The sequence below is a fragment of the Apteryx mantelli genome, chromosome 8 (assembly GCF_036417845.1).
Source record: "Apteryx mantelli isolate bAptMan1 chromosome 8, bAptMan1.hap1, whole genome shotgun sequence".
In the NCBI taxonomy this organism is placed as follows: domain Eukaryota; kingdom Metazoa; phylum Chordata; class Aves; order Apterygiformes; family Apterygidae; genus Apteryx; species Apteryx mantelli.
In genome coordinates, this window is record NC_089985.1 from 31,792,065 (window position 1) to 31,811,848 (window position 19,784).

General features: G+C 40.8%; 1 protein-coding gene across 5 annotated transcripts in view; it reads right to left on the minus strand.

Moving 5' to 3' along the window:
• Window positions 1–268: 268 nt before the first annotated feature.
• TESK2 (testis associated actin remodelling kinase 2) overlaps window positions 269–19,784 on the minus strand; it is an 80,817-nt gene continuing 61,301 nt past the window's right edge. For 3 of the 5 annotated variants that reach the window (XM_067301132.1, XM_067301130.1, XM_067301133.1), the window contains 7 exons: window positions 13,842–13,924; window positions 11,721–11,796; window positions 9,932–10,015; window positions 8,693–8,779; window positions 4,888–5,023; window positions 3,357–3,416; window positions 269–2,714 (listed from right to left, as the gene is read on the minus strand). In XM_067301132.1, coding sequence (XP_067157233.1) covers window positions 1,702–2,714; window positions 3,357–3,416; window positions 4,888–5,023; window positions 8,693–8,779; window positions 9,932–10,015; window positions 11,721–11,796; window positions 13,842–13,924 — 1,539 coding nt within the window. In that variant the 3' untranslated portion in view covers window positions 269–1,701. The remainder of the gene's footprint in view (window positions 2,715–3,356; window positions 3,417–4,887; window positions 5,024–8,692; window positions 8,780–9,931; window positions 10,016–11,720; window positions 11,797–13,841; window positions 13,925–19,784) is intronic. The other 2 variants (XM_067301134.1, XM_067301131.1) reach the window with 1 other exon arrangement.

Below are 19,784 nucleotides of genomic sequence, written 5' to 3' on the forward strand. Positions count from 1 at the left end.
CTAGCTTACATTTTCCCTCCTTGCAAGAGTGCAGTAAGAGTGTAACCAGCTACCTGGGGTGAAATTCTGGACTCCAAGCACCCCAGAGCCCATTGCATCACCATCTGTCTGCTCAGCAGGCATGCAATGCCTATCTCAGTTAGGAATGATAATGTAGATTAAAAAGAAGAGAGAGAAAGAGAGAGAGAGAGAGAGAGAACTAACGAACAAACAATGACAGTGGAAAAGGCAGAAAGTTGCACAAATATCATCATACAACAAGTTTTCCTGAAAATTGCAGTAGGACCAGAGCAAGGATCTCTGATGCTGTCTCCAGCAAGCAGCCATATGTCACTGCTTCTTTCACATATACCTGCTGGTGGAGAGAAAAAAAAAGAAAAAGAATCATGTTCACAGCCATCAGTGACAGGAGAAATCAAAGACGACAACATCTTTCTGTAGGAGGGGAAAAAATAATTCAGGGAGATAAGTTAATTTTCTTCGGTTTGATGACCCAACCCCCCTTCAAGTCTACTGTCCTTCCTCCCAAAGCACTCACATGGCTGAAACACTGCCGGCAACTTCAACTGATCAGGGGATTCCTGTCCTCCATCAGTCTGGTTTTATGTAAGGACCCATCATTATTGCAGTGGCATCAATGAGATGGGATGTCCTACCAGAGAGGGAGGTGAACATGACCCTTCTAGCTTAGTGATAATGGCCAACTGTGACCTAAATGTAGTCAATTAAGTATTCTGCAGAAATAGATTGTGGTGTCCATTCAGCTCTTTAGAGAAAAGTGCCCACATCCCCCAAAGAGCTCAGTACAACCATACTTTCACTGGCAGTTTCCCAAGAAGCCCAGGAATGACAGTGCCTAGAATATGGCTCCCTCTTGTGCCCTGGGCAAATCTTCCTCCACAGCTGGGCTGAGGTACATGGAGAGCTGGGCAAGGAAGTGAGCGGTGCTTACTGCATCCTGTTTCCCTGTGCTAACATATTATGCATCAGTGCCCACATCCCATGGGAAAATGAAACACCAGGGAACAGATTCTTCTTGTTAATTGGAAAGTACTTGTCATGCGACTGAGCCTGCAGATTGCTACCAGCAGGAGGGGTTTTGTTTTTGCTACTTTTGAAACAAGAGCTTGTTTGATGCAGCAGCAGTGTTCACAGCCACTCTGGGACCAAAAAGCATTCCTACCTGCTCAACATAGCTCTGAAAGATGTCTATGCCCATTTCTAAAACAGAAGCTCTGATTCATGCACGCTGCTTGCAGAATGTTAACGCAAAAGCTGCAGTGGTTTAGAGCAGCTGGTAAGTCAGAGGAGGAGGAAAAACCTAAGGGTCTCTCTTTCTCACCAACCTGGAGCTTAAGGCCCTGAAACCTTCCATGCCGAAATCCAGGTCAAACTGCTTAACACAGTACCCCAGCTGTGGGTGCTACTGCTTGGAAGTAACTATGGGGCTTCACACGGACATTCTGGCTGGAGTAGTTCTCCCTCCTAACACAAATCAGGGAAGGGGATAAGCACAACTTGGAATAGAGTTAAAAGAATCTGTCTCTCCCAATGCTGTCTGCAGCCTTCTGTTTGACAGCCCATTTCTACAATCTGCTGAGTCTGTTTCAAACATGTGAGACCCAGCACTATAGAAAAACAGAGTCAAAGTGACTGGGAACAACTGTTCCCCCAAGGACATGTCCTATTTGAGCATTCTCTTCAAATGTCACAAGTTGACTGTGTGCTGCCACTTGCTGAGATGTTGGAGGAGGTCAAAGACAACGGGGCAGTGCCGTCCCCGTCCTGCTCATCGAATGGCCGTGCCTCTCTCCTCAGCTCCCTGGAAGGGCTGACACTGAACAGAGGCTTTGCAGACTCCAGCAGCGTATTTTTCTGTAGGTCGTCTTCCACCTCCATCTCTTCAGAAGGGGGGCAACCTGCAAACACCTGTAAGGAGCCAAGTCCCTCTGAGTTCACTGAATTCTCAGCTGGGAGCCTTTTGCAAGATAGTGGCTCAGGCTGAACCAGTGCTGAAGGCTGATTACATGCTGGATCTTCACACGTGTTCTCAACAGGATAAAATCCATTTTCCTCCTGGGACACTGGCCCATCTGAACAGTCCATATCCTCCTCTTGTCCTGGTACAGGAAGAAATTCTGACCTGTGCAGCTTGGCTTGAAAGGGGGGAATCTCTGACACACCATATTTACTGCTACTCAGGAGTTTTTGCCGAACCTCTGCACCTAGTTGGGTTGGGTCACATCTGCTGACAGTTGAAGACAGCCCCCCAAACAGGCCATACTCTTTATGCGGCAATTCAGGAGAGACCGGAAGTGATCTGCATCTCCTCCCCGGGAGGAAGGAAAATTCCTGCCAGTCTGTGCTATATGCCTGCCTGAATTGGGACTGGCTGGCTTTCAGGCCACCACCTGCCTCCGGAGAATGCAAGTCAAACACAAGGGAGATCACAGACTTGCTTGGCATGTCAAAGAATTTGATCTTTCCCCCTTTGAGGTCCTCCCTGGCACTGAAGGGATTAACTTTCCGGCCTAACCCCTTGTTTGGCGTATAGTAGGGGTCCTGCACATTTATCTTCCTGGAAGGCTTGCGGGAGAAGATATCCGACTGGCTGCGTGACAACCAGATATTCCGACGTGGGCGGGGTGACTTGGGTGGGATCTTATCATCCAGGGAACTCAATCGTTTTACTCCTGGTCCTTTTTCAATTGACCCTGAGTGGAAAAAGAGAAATACCCTTAGCTTAGAGGAGCTATATGCCTGCATGTCTGCCTACTCACAGAGCCTTCATGAGAACTGTAGAGGAAAAGGAGCATTTCTGATGTTCCAAAGTATCTTGCACAAGTACATGTTTGCTGGTGACTTACAAGTTCCTGCACAAACACAAGGACACCATTCCCTTTGCCCCAACATAGTACTGGTTTCTAACTTGGAAACCGGCAGCCCTGTTCACAGGATCTTTTAAATGTAAAGGTAGCCAAAACTTAAATTTAAGATATTCCCTCCACTTTACTCATGCCTCAGGCTAGTTAAAAGTCATCTTGAAGACTCAAGGAAATGCAAATTCAGTTAATGCCATCTTATATCCCTAGGCAGTAGAATTAGACTGCTTCTTTATCATTTTATGTTCAAATCTGCCACCCACATTATGGAAGGTGCCAATTCAGCAAAACAGTACTATCTTCAGAAAAAAACAAAGGAAAAAATGCACAAAAACTTGATATGAAGAAAGAAGTCTTCTCTCTCTTCCAGCTTCTATGCAAACGCTATCTTTTAGTGCCCCTTCAAACCTCTTTGCTGCCAGTACACTGAACAGCAGAATGGATATGTAGTGGTCTTGGAGAAGAACAATTTACCTGTTTCTAGATTTACCATCCTGGCTCCCAGCAGAGGTTGCCAAAAATCTGTTGATGATACTGACCATAAAAGAGAGTAAGTACAAAACATAGTTATCAAAGGAATTGTAAGTGAAGTTTTCACCCTGATGGGAAAAAATTAAGACAAAAATGAATGCTCCCCTGATACCATGAAGACTTTAAATCCCATCCGGGCCTTGATTCAGTACATTATCCAATACAGAAACTGCAGATACACGAGAGTTTGACTCTAGTCAAAAATTTTAAGTGCATACTATATATATATAAAATGTATGTGTGTGTATATATATGTATTTATTTACATAAACACACATACCCACAAATACACAAAAATATATACATATGTGTGCGCATGCGTGTATATATATATGTATATATATAAGTTGTATCACTAGAACAGGATGGGAAAATTATAGTTGTTTAGGAAAAGATGCTAACTCACTGAGTGTTTGGAACATCCAGCTGCTACTGGCTCTCAATGTGCCTCTAAAATGCTGTGGTAGAGCAATGACAACTGAATGGATGGGAAGACGAGATATGTCCTTTTAATTACCATTTGCAGAATGAGCACATGCTGATTTCTACTTTTCCCTGTAAAGACTGCCAGTTTAGACTAGGTGCTCCACCCAGGAAAGACTATGCAATTCAAAGAACTGTAACATGTAACACTTCCAGAGAAAGATGCAAATCTGAGAGGTGCTCCAGAGAGAGCATGCCAGGAAAGAGAAAATAATACACTTTCCTTTTAACCTGCACCTCTTTCAGATGCTTTCCAGCTGGGGGAGAACTACAACATGCATATGCTCCATCTGGCTTGAAATACAGAATTTACTTTAAGATTATAAGTATATATATGAAACTATTTTTACTGTTCTCTAAGTTTCAATGCCAGAAGTCCACTAATACAGAAGCTATCTAAGTCAGAATGTTCCCCAGCCTACAAAAAATGCTTGCAGTTTGCTCCCCACACCAGGTGGCACTAGACGGCTTTAGAGAAAGCATTCAAGACTATACAGCTATCCCAAGTAAATCTGGGATTGATCTGTTCCCCAGTGGTTCACAGTATCTAGGTACTTTATAATAGTCTTTCATCTTCTCTGCTCTTCTTCCTGATGAAATTCAAGTAGCTTTTAAGTGTTAAATGTAACACAGACCAAAAAACTCTACATATATACTGTGGGGCTGGGACAAAGCAAAAGTTAGTGAATTTTCATGCACCTTTAGCAAATTGTAAGAGCACTGTCCACATGAACTCTGAATCTCCCCTCAAAGCTTGTGGATGCAAACTTTTGAGGCACTTTTATGAAACAGTTATTTGTTCCTTCACAAAGGACTCTCTGCGGTGCAGAGCATACAGTATCTTTCCAGAATCATTTTCAGGCTTAGGGTAATATCATTCATAAACTGTAAATAGTACCACACATATTTGAAATCCCTACCTTCAAAATGTGAACATTGAACTCTCTCACTATCAGCTTGCAGTAATCTTTGTGCTAATGCAGATACCTACCTTTAGGCTTTCTTTCACTGTTGTCAAGATTGAAAAATTTTCTCTCTCTCTCAGATTCCTCATTTCTCAGACGGTTTAAAATCTCCTCCAGTGTTTTGACAATATCAGCAAATGAAGGACGCAATTTTGGATCCATCTGTGAATACATGCATAAGTCAGAATTTCATGTGGGTTTGTCCATGCTATTCTAGTTTCACAGTTGACAGAGAGAGGGACAGTTTGAAGAACTGAGGAAATTCAAGACTGTGTTTTAAGGGTGTTGTCATTGCAAAAAAAAAAAAGGGGGGGGGGAGGCGGCAATGGGGAAAAGTCATGTTGTATCCCAGTTTCTCTCTCTCACATTTAATTATCAAGCTGTCAGCATTCTGTGATGAGGACACATTTTAAAAGGAAAGGTGGGAAGATGCTAGATTCAGGGTTTGGAAGAGGATTTGGGGGTTGTTTTTGTTATTTTTTCAGAAGCTTTCTCAGTTCAAGGATTTCTTTCTGGACTCCAGTTATCAGTCAGAAATTATATATCAGTATAATTCCAAAACCTGCTTGAAACAGTAAGAATTAAACAGAGCAACTCGGCTATGTCATTCTTTAAAAGCTTGAAATTTTTCCATAATCTTCTCGTGGCTTTAATTAAAATCCACGTAAATGGCATTGCAGATTTGAAAGTCTAAAATGTTCCATCTTTGCTTCTGTTAATTATCCCATAGTACTCAGTGTATTGGTCTACCTTGTGAGGAAACAAGACTGGTTATATAACTGGACAAAGTAATACAGTACAAAAAGGTATCTTACTAGATTGCCTAAGTAAAACTTCTTTTCCCCCTCAGTCATTAGTATGTATTTAGACTCATCCTAGTAGAAATGGACCTCTAAACAAAGGCTGACACTAAAACTGTACTAGAAAGCAAGCGGCTTAATTTAAGCAGTAATTTAAAAGGCATTTATTTCATCATTCTGAATACAACCCTTAATATATGTTACATATAACTACTGTAGGTAGCAGTGTCTAATTTGGCAGCTAAAGGTTAACTTCATTACACTACTAAAAAAGATTCTGCTTGACTTGATTACTGTTCTCCAGCCTTCTAAAGGTTTTTTCATAACAGACAGGCCCAGACAGATCTCGCCCCTAGTACAAAGGGAACAGTGGTGCTTTGTAAACAAAAACAAACCCCAAACCCCCCTGACACTGCCTTGCAGGTCCTAGGAGATGAAACTATGTGAAGAGAACTGGTATTACAGGCAATGCCAAAACACCTTCTAACACAGGGGAAGGGGCTAAAAATTCATATGTGTAGTAATAAAATAAACAAATAAATAAAACACACTTGCTTTGATGAGCACACAGCAGCAAGAAATTTGTGCTGATGCAGCAGCTGGAATTTCCTGGCATAGGAAAATATCTTTTTCTGCCTTCCCTATCCCACTGAAAAGGTAGGGCAGAGGCAACACCAAAGTACACTCTCTTTATTCTGACAGTCTTACCAATCTGGGAATCTTAGAGGGCTGTTGCAAGCTACAGAAAGTTGGAGCAGCTCTCTGGCTATTTTGATTTGTGCTAGGCAAGATCCAGGACAACAGCAGCAAAGGAAAAGTGGCTCAAGAGCAACTTTTGTCTCTTCCATCCTGAGCACTCTGGGTTCTGCTCAAATGGAATAGAAGGATTTTCCCTCAAGGCTGCAGGTCCCCACAGCTCTGCTCGTGCTGCTATGCGTTTTGCATGATCATACAAGATTACATTTATAAGCATTCATGCAATAGGGCTTATAACTACTGGGGGAACTGTAAGTTTTAGACTTCCTTGTAAGTAGTTATTTTTAAAAACACTTTACAACAGCATATTAAGGGATTTTTAATGTACTGCTCATAGGCATCTGGTTTTACTGGTTTTCTTAGGCTGCCCTAAAACGTGTTTCTTGACTGTAGAAAACCCCATGGCTTTGCATATTTAGTTCAGCTGATCAGCTGAGCTATACAGTTTACACTGTTCATTACCTCTTGGATAATAAAACGCTATATAAATGTCCCCATCTAAGAGCAGACTGATGCACAGATCACCTATTACCAAAGTACAACGTGCTTAAGAAGAACGATACGAGGAAGTCTTATCTGTTTGCCACTTTTTTCCTCACACTAAAGCATTTGTGGTAAGTGAATTATAACACATTCCACACTGCAACAAGCATATTAATGGCTTGATTAGGAAGACAGTTGCTTCCAGTTTCTTCAAGGCATAACTAGGCTCCTAGCATAATAAATGTCCCTTCCCTGAGTTTTGCAGAGTGCAGTTGATGATAACCAGTAGGAAGAAATCCTTTTTCTCTGAACACAGCAAATTCTTACATGGGAATATAAAATAAGTCACTTCCCCTTTCTTCACTAGTACAGTTTTACACTGAATTTCACCTGTGCTGAAAAATTGGTTTTAATCATGTGCCATGTGTTTGGATGCAGTACGATTTCTGGGGACTACAGCTGGGAGCCGAGATTTCCCAAATCAAACCCTAGCTCTAGCCAAACCATTTAGTGCTTTCACAGTCAAAGCATTTCATAAACATTAGTCAGACATACCAGTGCCTTAGTGAAGTGAGCTCCACTGTACTAAAGTGAAATCAGAGGAACAGAGTAGCTTGTCCAAAGTTCCACAAACATTTTCAGCACCCCTTTATGCTAGCTGGTGTCAAGAGCTGCAGTCCCCCCACCTGCTCACACTCACCTTTATAGCACTCTTCCCTTGTGCGTGCATTTGTACTAACACAAGGTGAAGAGAGAGCTCGGGGCAAAAATGTGTATCGAGTATGAACAGATGAGGCTGCTTCTTTCAGCAGCAGTGCCGACATGAAACCAAAGGCTGAAAATCATTAGCAGAGCCAGGAACAAAAGCCTGTTCCGACACTGCTTACAAATGTTCACTAGGATATGGTGCTGTTACTGGCTCCAGCATGGCCTGGTTGTGGAGTACTGAGCAAAGTATTATGCAAGAAAATTTTTAGAAGTAGCATCAATTTAAGGTGTGCAAACTGGCACCCACAAGAATAGATCCCTGGACATTCCCAACTTCAGCTGAATTCAGCTGAACCTCAGGTTCTCTTACTTCAGATAAACCAGCTTTGCTATATAAATGAACTTGCACCCTCCATTATGGAATACCCACAAGACTGATCTTTGGAATTTTCAAACCACCGAGGAGTTATGAAGGTACCCAGCACTATTACAATTTTACTCAAAAAAACTAGCAGAAAGTTTACTCCACACTGCACATTGCCTTACCGATATTAAATCTTTGGGGTCCAAGTCTGGTTTTTTGGAACACAGGCTAGGGATTTGGAGGTTTATCCTTCTTCCCAAAGGGCAGCATATAGACTTCAGAGCAATTTACTGCCTTCTCTTTATTTGTCTGTCCCCTCTTTGTTGCCTCTCTTTCTGTGAGCAACATCAGAATTCTGTCTTCACAGCTCAGTAGGTCTGTACACAATAACAGCTGGATTCTGTCCGCCTGAGGGCCAGCCAGTGTCAATAGCATACAACTGGTTATGAGCAGCCTGAGCAGCCCGCAAGAAGCTGTTCAGTGTGCCAGACTCATTTGTTTGGCATGACAGAATATGGAACTGCAAAAGCAGAAGATGGGCCTTTTTGCAGGGGGACGGGATATAAAAAAACTGCAAGGGACTTCCTGGGTTATCAGAACGTATGCTGCTTTTATAGGTAAGCACTTCAGTCTCTTCTGTAAATGCTTTAAGCTCTATCTTCAAAAGCCAGGGAGAGAGAACTCCAGTTTTGGCCTCTCCCTGCCAGTTAGGATACTCACATTACAGCAGTTGAAGGCCAGCTGGAGGAAGTCAGGGGGACAGTCTCCCACCATGTGCTGGAAGGCATCATAGTCTAATCCAAAATTCTGTACAAACAAGAACACAGCACAGAGAGCAGAGATATAAAATGAGGTCTGCTATCTGGCCCAAAGCATCTTTGTTTCAGCTCCCACCATGGAGTTATCAGGAATAACCATGAACACCATCTCTCTGAGCAGCCACAGACAGAGGATTTTGAGAAAACGTCATGCAGTGAACTGCAGCATTCCCCACAGGGATTATTTGATATAAGATACCTGTAAAAGAATGATTTGACTTCAAAGCCCATCATTCTTCCTGGAATTAACTGCAATTCACTGCACTTGAAGTGTTGCCTGTGTGCTTCTGGAAGTGATTTTCTATATTACGATGTTTCACCATGGTTACTTCCACAGTGTAAATCAAAAGCCTGCTATGAAACCAGAAGCTTGGGTATCATGAAAATTTAACAATGAAAATGGTTAGCTTTTCAGTGGATGGTACTACTAGATTAGTAATACAAATTATCCAGTTCCTTAAACACATTTACACAAGATCTGAAAGGCAGAGAAACAAAAGGATCTCTTATTCACTGCACTTCAAATCCTAAGCAATTTTGCATTTTCAGAACTGGAAAGGGAGAGACAATTTGGAAGACTACAATATACAGGGCCAAAAGCTACCTTACAGATGAGGCCCCCCCAACCCAAAGCCAACTGAAGAAAACAGAAGAGTCTTTTGATCCATCAATTTTACATCAGATCCACAGTGCTTAGTACAGACTATGTGAAAATAAGGGTGAGCCCCAACACAGTTCCTGCCCCTTTCACAAGGAGAGGTTGCTTAGAGGATGCGGTGTGCCGAAAGTGTGCCAAAAGTGCTCCGTTCTGAATTTGACAAGAAGTCTATGTGAGCTATCACTCTACAAAAGGAAGGTCACCACCATGCTCTCCATGTTCCGCCAATTAGAGGCAGGTCTGGGGCTTCAGAAAGGATTTCCCATGAGGATTTTAGCTGGACAAAGGCTGAGCCTGCATCAAAATGTCTTCGATAGAGCTTCTTACAATAACAGCACAGAAGAACAAAAGCCTTTTAGAGTCTCTTTTTAAAGTAACACCTATTCATCATTATCTTTGGCAGCTGTGCCAAAAGTGCTAAAGGCCAGCCATTATCACAGTATATTTACCACCTCCCACCAACATATAAACGTAACCACTTACTTCTGTACGAGGGAGATAGTCTGGATCTGCTTGTATTCTTGCTATAATCTCACACAAAATTATACCATAAGAGAACACATCCGCCTGAGGAGGGGAAAAATAAACAGCCACATGGTTCAACTATGAATACTCAGCATTCTTATCTTCCACTGAGTTTCTCCTTACCCCAAGTGGTTATTGGGAACAACTAAACCAACACCACAAGGCTTGCAACCACTAAACAACTGTAATATAACTTATTTTCCATATGAGGAAACACACACTCACAGTAAAGTGCTCCTGTTGCACAAAGAGCAGCAATAATGTTAAAACTTCACACACAAAAAAAATATTCAAACCATTGTTACTTCAACAGTGTCAAAATAAAACAAACAAAAATATACAGAATTCCTTCCCTGCATAAGGAATGGTAAAGTTGTATTTGATGTCTTACAGATGGGAGTAATTAAAAACACAGCCAAAATATGACATGCCTATATATCACTGTGGTTGGAGAGAGCGGTTTAGAATACCCATGATCGCAGCTTATCCAGAATGTTAATGTCGTTTTTAAAAAGAATTACGTTTTTCTCTTCTCACTATTCAGCATCTCTGGAGAAAACGATGTCTTTCTCAAAGCTTGAGATCTGGTAACACTGTACACTAGCATCAATCTCTGTGGAAGTTTCCACGATGCTTAGTAATCACTTAGCAGAATGCCCCTGGAGTTGCACAGTTCCAGTTCCTCAGAGTCCCACCATCTGAATTTAGCAAGTAAAAAAAATTTAGGGAAACGTGGAATACAGGTCTGTAGAGCAGGAGCCTGCCTCCCTCACCCCTTAGGTATCAGGCAAGCTTATACGCCAGCTCTCATGTTGATACGAGTTGTTTCCTCTTTAGTCCTCCATGTCCTAGGGTGAGTAAAGAACATGGCACAATAGATTTGGGTACTTTACTATTAATTTGGGTCAACGGGAACTCTTAACAAAGCTTTGAAATGGTAATTACTACATTCACTACCGAGGTAGCTACTGCTTTCCCTCAAGTTAAAAGTACCACCAATTAAACAGATTATCAGCTGCTGACAAAGAAGGTGCAGGATGTGGACTTTATCACAGAAAGTCACATTTGTAGGACTGAACTTGGCTGTGTTTTAGAGAATGTCTTTGCATGCATGAGAGAAAAGCCTGTGTAAAGAAGAGCTTGACTCAAAATACTATTTCTAAAATGTAGTGTGATCTGGTCCTCCTCTGAAAGAAACATTTCCCAGTGCCACAAATAGGAAAACTTAGAAATTCCTTTGGAGAACATTTTTACCTAGGTATCTTATCTTTGAGAACTGTCTAATTTTTTTTTTTTTCGTAATTAAAATAATTTTACAAGTTTACACAAAGACCTTTTGCTTCTACCCAGATTTCACTAAGTTACAGTCAAGGAAGTAACCACACTTCTATTTAAAAACAAAAAAAATGAAGTGTCACCAGACATTTCTCATGAAACCTGATTATAACAAGTTGTATTAGGCAAAAATACAGTAAAGGCTTGTCCTACATGTGGGTTTTTTTAGAATGGGAATATCTTAACAGTGAATTATGCTAAAGGTACTTTTATTTCTGCATGAGAGTCCACAACATGAATTAAAAATATTAGCTCTTCAACCCACATTCTCCCTTAGTCAGAGTCACCTACTGAGTACAAGAATGTAACAAATGAAAGTGGTGACAATTTTTAAGTTATGACAATCCTAAATCTTGCATACAGGTACTGAAGAGAAACATCTGACAACTAAAGTCCACTTGCATGTACCTACCTTTTCATTGTAAGGTTCATCTCTGAGAACTTCTGGTGCCATCCAGAAGGGTGAACCCACCACTGGTAACTTCTCACTGTATACATTTACATACGTACAGATAGATAGATATATGTGCACACATATATATGGAGTGAGAGAGGCAGAGAGAGAGAGAAAAAAGAACCATTAGGGAAATACCCTAATTCAGGTGGTGTTAAGCACTTTCCATAACTCCAAGTACCTGCAGAAGCTTTCAGCAAAGGAAAGTCTATACAAGTGGGTTCCATAACATACTGTATTTTACATTGGTTTCCTACTGGAGTCACTGGAACCATCTTTTATTTCTTCAAACAATTTATTGTATTTCCAGTTTCTAAGTCCCTGTTTTGGGTTTTTTTTGCAAGGCCACAGGCCTGGTTTCTGAACTTTTTGCAAAGTAGGCTCCTTCACGTGGAAATCAATTTCTGGCCAGATGTCAAATTCTCCATTAATGCAGCAGCACATGCAGGTATCCCCAGATGTATATCTATGAGCAGCTCTATGAGCAGAAAGTATTCAGCACAGCCTGCTGTTGGGAATTAGTCTTGATTTTCATGCCAAGATTTAAGAAAATTTTGTTTATTACACAGAAAGAACCTAGTCTAGTCTGAAGCACATATGGTAAAATTACAGCAGCTCTTTGAAAGGTTTGCAAAATTGTTTCTTAAAAAAAAAAATGTCAAAATTGATCAGGTGAATCCTTTGACAGGGAAAAATGAAAAGTAATCAGGATACAGCTGATTTGAAAAATCTGCAATGTTCCCATATGGCTGAAAACTGCAGTCTTAAGAGAGGCATCAAGGTTGTCCCCCAGCCAACCTTGAAGGAAAGAACACCTCTAAAGACAAGACCGCTGAAGGCCTCAAATATAGTGGTTCACCAGCCAGCAAAACCGGAAACAACATGACAGCGTTTGAAAATGGAGGTGAGGCTATATCAGACCAAAATGGTGGCTACTGTAACAATTGCATTAGGTTATTTATTATGGTATCAAGCTATCTTTACTTGAACTATTACTACATTCTCAGTTTTCAGGACATCTCAAAACTGGGTATTAAGAACACACTGCCGCCTTCCTGATTTTCTGATGGCTTTGTATTAATACAGCTGAAGCTTTCATCACCTGAAAAGGCAAAGACTTCACAGGCCTATACAAGACAAACATTGGCGGTTCCTACTAAACTATCAGTAATTTGGCAAATAAGATGTTTGGTTTGTTAAGCTTTTGGATCAATTTTTCATTAACATAAATGCAAGCTTTCAGAACCTCCCAAGCTACAGTTTTGGGAGATGTGCAATTTAAAAACATATAGTGCATAGCTGGGGTCAATTTTTACTGTTTTCTTTGCAACCATAATAACTAGGAGGCTTTTATTTATTTTAAGTAGAAGTAGACACTGAAGAAAATTTGACAGCACATTTTGCAGCCAGAATATTCTGAAATGCACAAGTCAGTGTACGGAGGGGAGAACAATGAAATCCTTGTCTTTGATTTCCCTAATGGAGGCAGGACAAAAGGACCATTTTCCAATTGTAACAATGGCTTGTGACAGTCACCTGTGCATTCCTCAAATGAGCTAAGATCACAATTTCACCCCATGGAAATCAAAACGGTGAGCTACTTTTAGACAGTATTTTTAATACTTCTTGGTTACAAACCTGGATCTTAACAACTAACCCAGAAGTTAAATAGAAAAAAACTGGAATGTCACTAAATATTGTTTATGGAAATAGGAAGGGGCTAATTAAAAGTGTTTGCAATGAAGGAAGAGGACATTTATTATAAAATCATCCCAATCCAGAATGCTGGACAGTTCTTTACAAAAATCTCAAACACCTGCTCAGGAGATATGAAAAGCTTGAGTGAATTCTCTAATCACTGGAGCATATTTAAAGAACAAACGTCACCACTAAATCTATCGAAATGCACCATAATTAAAGCTGGAACAATTTGGTCATTCAGCCCACAGCTCTAGACAGAAGACTGAGGATGCTTTTTGTGTATCAGAATGCAATAGTGGCCTCAGGAATTTAGCTAACTGCAGCTTCTGACCTGCAACGGCAGTGCAACTCTCTCTGTATTTTGATTAGTCCACGTACCTGTGATCAGGAATTTTCTCTGCCAAACCAAAGTCTCCCACTATCGCTGAATATCCGTTTTCATCACGTTTTATTAAGCAGTTCTAGAAAAAGAGAAAAAAAACAAAAAACAAAAAAGCTATTGTCTGGGCATGAAACCCCTATGCCGTTTGTTTTATTTATTTTAAATCTAAAACAAGATTACAAGATATTGTTTGAAAGACATTCATCTATGAGAAGCTTTTGTCTGAAAGCAATCACCCTTTCCCCCTACCCTCCCGGCCCCCTCCCCCTGCACAATCACATGCAGCATCTGTAAGTTTGACACGCAAACAGCCTTACACTTGGTTAATAATCCACTTAAAAACTTGCTGAGACAGCAGGCAGCCACAGGCAGCCCGTATCCAGCTAGGTTCTAGCAAGAATTAAGATGATTTAACCCCCTTACTGTTAAAATATGCAATACATGCTGTTCACTATGACTCCTTGAAATTTCCCTTTATAGTTTGCCTGGGCCTGAACAGAATACACAATCAGAGCAGACTCTAAATGCCTTTGTATGCTTTGCTAAATTAACTACTTAAAAATGAAAGGAACTCATTGCTTTGCAATAGATTGCCATTAGAAAATACAAGATGTGGGTACTCTAAATGTCTTTTTAAAGTCTCAAATCAAATTCTTTATTCTACAGCACATCATAAAACATGATTTAAGCAAAACAGCTAATAGGAAAGATCTGTCAATCTTTTCCTTTCAGATGCCCCCTCCAGTGTCAGGAGGAAGGGCAACTTAAGGACACATTCAGATGATTCAGATCTGGCAAGATCGTATCACATGCAGGGTATTATTAGTTTAATTTTGTTTATTTATTTACAACCCTGAGAAACATGCTTTGACCATTCCAGTACCGCATGGTTTTGCTTCTCACCGAATGAATCAGTAGCTGACTTCCCTAGGTTTTTCTGTCCTGAAAAGGGTAGGGAAGACAGAATTCATTCCTCTACCACATGCTTTGCTCTGTATCCTTCTGCAGCCAGCACAATAGCGGCAGGCAGCAAAGCCACTGCTGACAACTACCGAGTGGTACCGTCCACTAATTAGCTAAACAGCCGGAAACGCTCTTTCTGGTTTTATTGTGCTTGGACGTACAAAAGCCTCTCACTGACCCCAGAGTATTAGCTTGTTTGGATAATGCAGCTACCAAGAAAAGCAGGTCCCTCGGCTAAAAGATCAAGTTCAAGTTGTCAGTTTTACATATTCAGAGCCGAGTGTGGCCCAGACTACAAAGTAAGTTTTCTTCCTGCCAGTTAAGAGGTTAAGTGAGCCGTTCTTGCGATCATGTAAAGAAAATGCATCCCGGGCTCCCGAGGTGCAAAGTTCTGTTTGTTTAGCGTGACTCAAGTATAATAAGTACAGCTAGTTTGGGGATTCCTAAACGTGTACAAAGCTAAATCAACCATGGTCACCCAAAGAACAGTAAAGCTTCTCAGTTACGGGCTTTGTTATCTTTTATCAAAGAGCACATTCACAACTTGCCTCAGTTTAAACATTTGCTCACTGTAAGATGGACTTAAATCCAAGCAGGATAAACCATTGCTGAAAATCTTACTAAAATGATTCAAACAGACATGGAATTTCATTGTGTTCCTCACAGAAACAAGGATATGAGGACACCAGAGATCTCACAGGGTACAAGAATGCTGATATTAGTTCTTGCAGCAAAGCTCGGATTATTTTCTACCATAGATTTTTCAGCAGTTAAAGATGATCCATAATTGACATTTAAAAAAACAGTTCTATGATTCATAGAAGAACCACTTTTAAAACCTAGATTTCCTTCTTGGCATTAACTTTGACTATTTACATCTTGTTCAGTTTGATTAGCAAGACTGCAGTATTTCATTTTACTTTCTGGCTTTTGTGTATTAGGGTTATTCTCCAGTAACCCTTGTTTTGCAAATGTTGCAGGGGAGCATCGGACTTCAGACGAAGAACTGTTTTCACTGGAATTAAAAATCCACAGAAACAGTCTGAGATATGCAGTGACTTACAGGACTGCTTTAATAAGAAAGAAGGCTTAAACATAAGATAAACATGACAGCAAGTTCTTCTTCACCTTCTTAACTTTATACAATCATATCCCATTTGACAGAAATACATTACCAACAAAAGATGAACCACCTTTTCCCCTCCCAGCCCCGGGCAATCTCAGCTCTCAGGTGCAGCACTGAACTGCTATACCAGTAGATTATTCCTAGATAATTCATAAATTAAACCAATGCAACCTCCCCTCTAGCTGCCAGGTGATGCTTCCTGACAGCTCCGAGCCCCTTCCCGCACGAGCAGGAGGAGCTGTGCCTGCTGAGACACCAAACAGCAACGACATGCCCTGTGTCCGCCAGCTCCCGGGACCTGCCAGAGACACTGGCACACCATGACAAGGCAACGGGGGAAGCTTAGCGCTGCGTTTCTGCTACGGGGCATTCATCAACTGTTCGGCTGTGATGGGCTGCACAAAATTAAATGACTTAAAGAAGGAAGCAAAACTATTCTCTTTTATTAGTGGAAGTCTGACTTCTGTCTACATATGAAAGCGGTACTGAGTGAGAATTTAAATTCATTAGGATAAGTATTCCAGTATAAGAGCGACTATCTTGTTTACACTTAAATCAGCTGTAGGCAGGTGACATGCACCAGTCTTAGCCAAAATGGCAGTGTCACTACAAATGCTCACTGTAGTAAGACTAAACTGATTTAATTCAACTGGTGCAAATTTATGTAGCTAAGTACCAGTTTCTTGGAACCCCCAAAAGATGGAAGGCTAGTCCTGCTGAAACCAGAGGTAAAGCCTTTCCACTTAAACTAGTGTGGTTAGACGTCACCTTTCAAGCCTATCCTGTTCATCCAGGACAAAGTTTTGCAGACAGTGATGCTTCATTCTGTGCACCACTCTCCTCCTCCATCCTTCCCACCCTCATAAAGCCTTTATGCAACAGTGCACCAAATGCAAAGCACAGATAGTTTAGTCACCAGATTTAAGATGCAAATCGTGAAAGAGGCTACTGACAGAGCCCACAGTAAGAGGTAACTGGTAGTTCATTTGCACTCAGTGACAGACATTTCTATGCACTCACATTCTACTATCAATATAAATCAGGATCAAAAAGAGGCAAAGCTTCATTAGAGACTAAAAGGCTGAAAAGAGCTTTTAAACTTAAGCTAGAGATGGTATTTTAGTAAAAAGAGTACAATAAACCACACTGTACTGTTACTACTGATAAAGCAATACTGCTCAGTTTCTAAAAAAAGACAGAAATATGTGTATCATTTTGGTATGAAGAAGTTTCGTTACTGGAATTTGGCACAGAAACATAGGAGTTCAAACCCCTCTCTAGTGGAAAGGAAAGCTTCAAGAACAAGCCTGTGAGATGAAGTGCCAAGCAGCTTTACAACATGGGCTTTGGAAAAACTCGTCCAACTTACTATTGCACTATTTGGATAAGCTGCAACGCAATACGACATGAAGAACTCCCCAAGCTTTCTCGTTGGACCTCTGTACAGAGAGTCATGCTGCTTCCTTTAGAAGATCACAGAGTCAGAGAGAAGAGGGTTTTTTTTCCTAAGTGGGAACCCATCAGTCCTTCCTGAGACAGTCTCATAATAAAAGCAAGGAGCTCTGTACATGAGCCCTAAAGAGTTAACATGGCTGTTTATGCAGAGACAGATGTGAAAGAACATAAAGCCCCTTTTGTATGTTACAGGAGCTTAACATCTGCTTTGCACAGCATAATTCCACTAAGACAAATGCAATATTCTACTCTCCTTTTTACATAAACAAAGACGAAAATAGACTCAAGAGTTTCAGAGTTAAAAATAAGTTGCTCAGATGAAGAAACCCCATCGTTTTATTTTTCAATATGACCTAGAAACTAAACTCTTCAGAGATTTTATCGCACACAAAAAAAATACAAGAATGCTACTGCAGTCTTGTTTGCAATCCTCTGATAACTGTTACCGAATTAAAATACTTAAAGACCAATTGGGATGTACGAGCTGTTTTTAAAGTGCTATCCCTTAACAGAAATACCATTGACAATCAGATGTGCAACAGGAAGTTTACAATACTAGACAGATTCTTTTTAAACTAAAACCAGTATGTTTAAGGGACAAGCCCCATTTGGGTCCCAATCACCAGTAAGAGTTTACTAATGTGACTATCATCAGACTAATCATCTGCGATAGCTATTTTTTGCAGTGCAAGCCCTCCCCTGCAGTGCAAAATATCCAGGCGGGAGCTTACTCTAGCACAAAGGGGACCTTACAACGGCAGCAGCAAGTACAGGACGCATCAGACAAAAGTTCTGTTCATTGCTTGGGTTTTATTTTGTTTTAAACAAGCAAACAGCACACAGGGTAAGCAGTAAGGGTATTCTACTTCAAGCCCAAAGGCAGTGAATTGATATTCCATCAGTCCACAGTAACTGCTTGCATGGATGTCTGTCCCACCGTAACAGAGACAACTCAGTGCTCATGGAAAGAAGGGCGAGCCATTACACATTTATCGTGAAGTGAAAGCATATGTTGGCAGGAATATAAACACACACACACACACACACACACATATATATAGGCCTAGAGATTAGAATTTCTTCAGATTTTATCATCAGTGGAGCTTACAATGTTCCCCAAGACTGCTTGCCACCTCTTATTGATTATAAAGCCTTGTTTTCAACTGTAAGTAATTCTGTCAGACAGAAAGGCATTTGTTTGGGGTTTTTTTTTAATACTGGCTTTTGTTTTGTTTTTAGTTTCAGCTAATACAATTCAGCTGCTTTGGAGAACAAACCTAGAAAAAGGATATTTGATCTGTTACAGGCAAGTTTTGAAAAAATGAAAAGAAAAATCCTCAAAAAAAAATTACCCTATGGTTTTATACCCAGATTTGACATGTTCTCAACTTGAGATTTGACAAGGCCTCTGTGTAAGATGCACATTTTACAACTCCTGCAAAAAGTAAACCGGGACAGGACATCTGCTGGGAGGAGAACTTGAAAGAGGGAGTAAGGTAACTGGCCACTGGAGCAATGAGACAGTAGGAGCCCAAGTTAGGGGCTGGCAGGGTCCAACACCTCAGAGAAAAAGATGGGGGGGGGAATTTATATATATATATTTTTTTTTATTTGGACATGAGAATTGCAGGCATAGCAAAGGGAAAAAAAAAACAAGCAGAATTTGAAGCAGCAGAACAGAGGGAGAGCTAGAAATGGCTAAGCATCCTGGAGACAGGAATGGAAAGACAGAGAGCTTGGATAAAGCACCAGTGGGAGCAACAAGAAGAGGTAACAGCAGTCAACTGGGCAAAGAGATGGAACGAGAAGGTTGGGGGTAGGAATTTGGAGCAAAGAGAAGAGGAAAAGCCCTGGAACAAGGATGAAAAGCCTGAATGGCAGCTGGCACTGCAGGCAAGCAGAAAGGACTGGATAGACACAGACTGGATACGATCAGCCTTGGAATAATGGGCAGACTCCTAGCGGATGCTCCCTTCTCCCTGCCAAGGAGTTTCTCTTATTTTTCTCCCTACTGCTGCTCCACGGCAAAAACAAGCTGTGTGTAGTAGTAATACTAATTACTGATAGTAGTACTAAATACTAATTAGTAATACTTCATGTATTAGTCACAGAATTAATTAAAGCAGCAAACACCCCTGCAATCAGTCTCAAGGTTCTAATCCTGCAAATGAATTGCATAATGCCACTGCTTTTTTTTCCAGTTTGTTTTTTTTAAATAGGTAGGAAGTTGCACACAAAATAGCCTACATCAAAAAATTAATATTGCACTCAAAAGATGGGAAGCAAAAGTTTTTCCGAGAACTTATTTTCTTCCCCTTAAGCATATGCATTAAGGTAAAGTCTTTAATTACATGATCACCCAGCCAATTTTCCACTGGGCACCCATGTGTTTCAG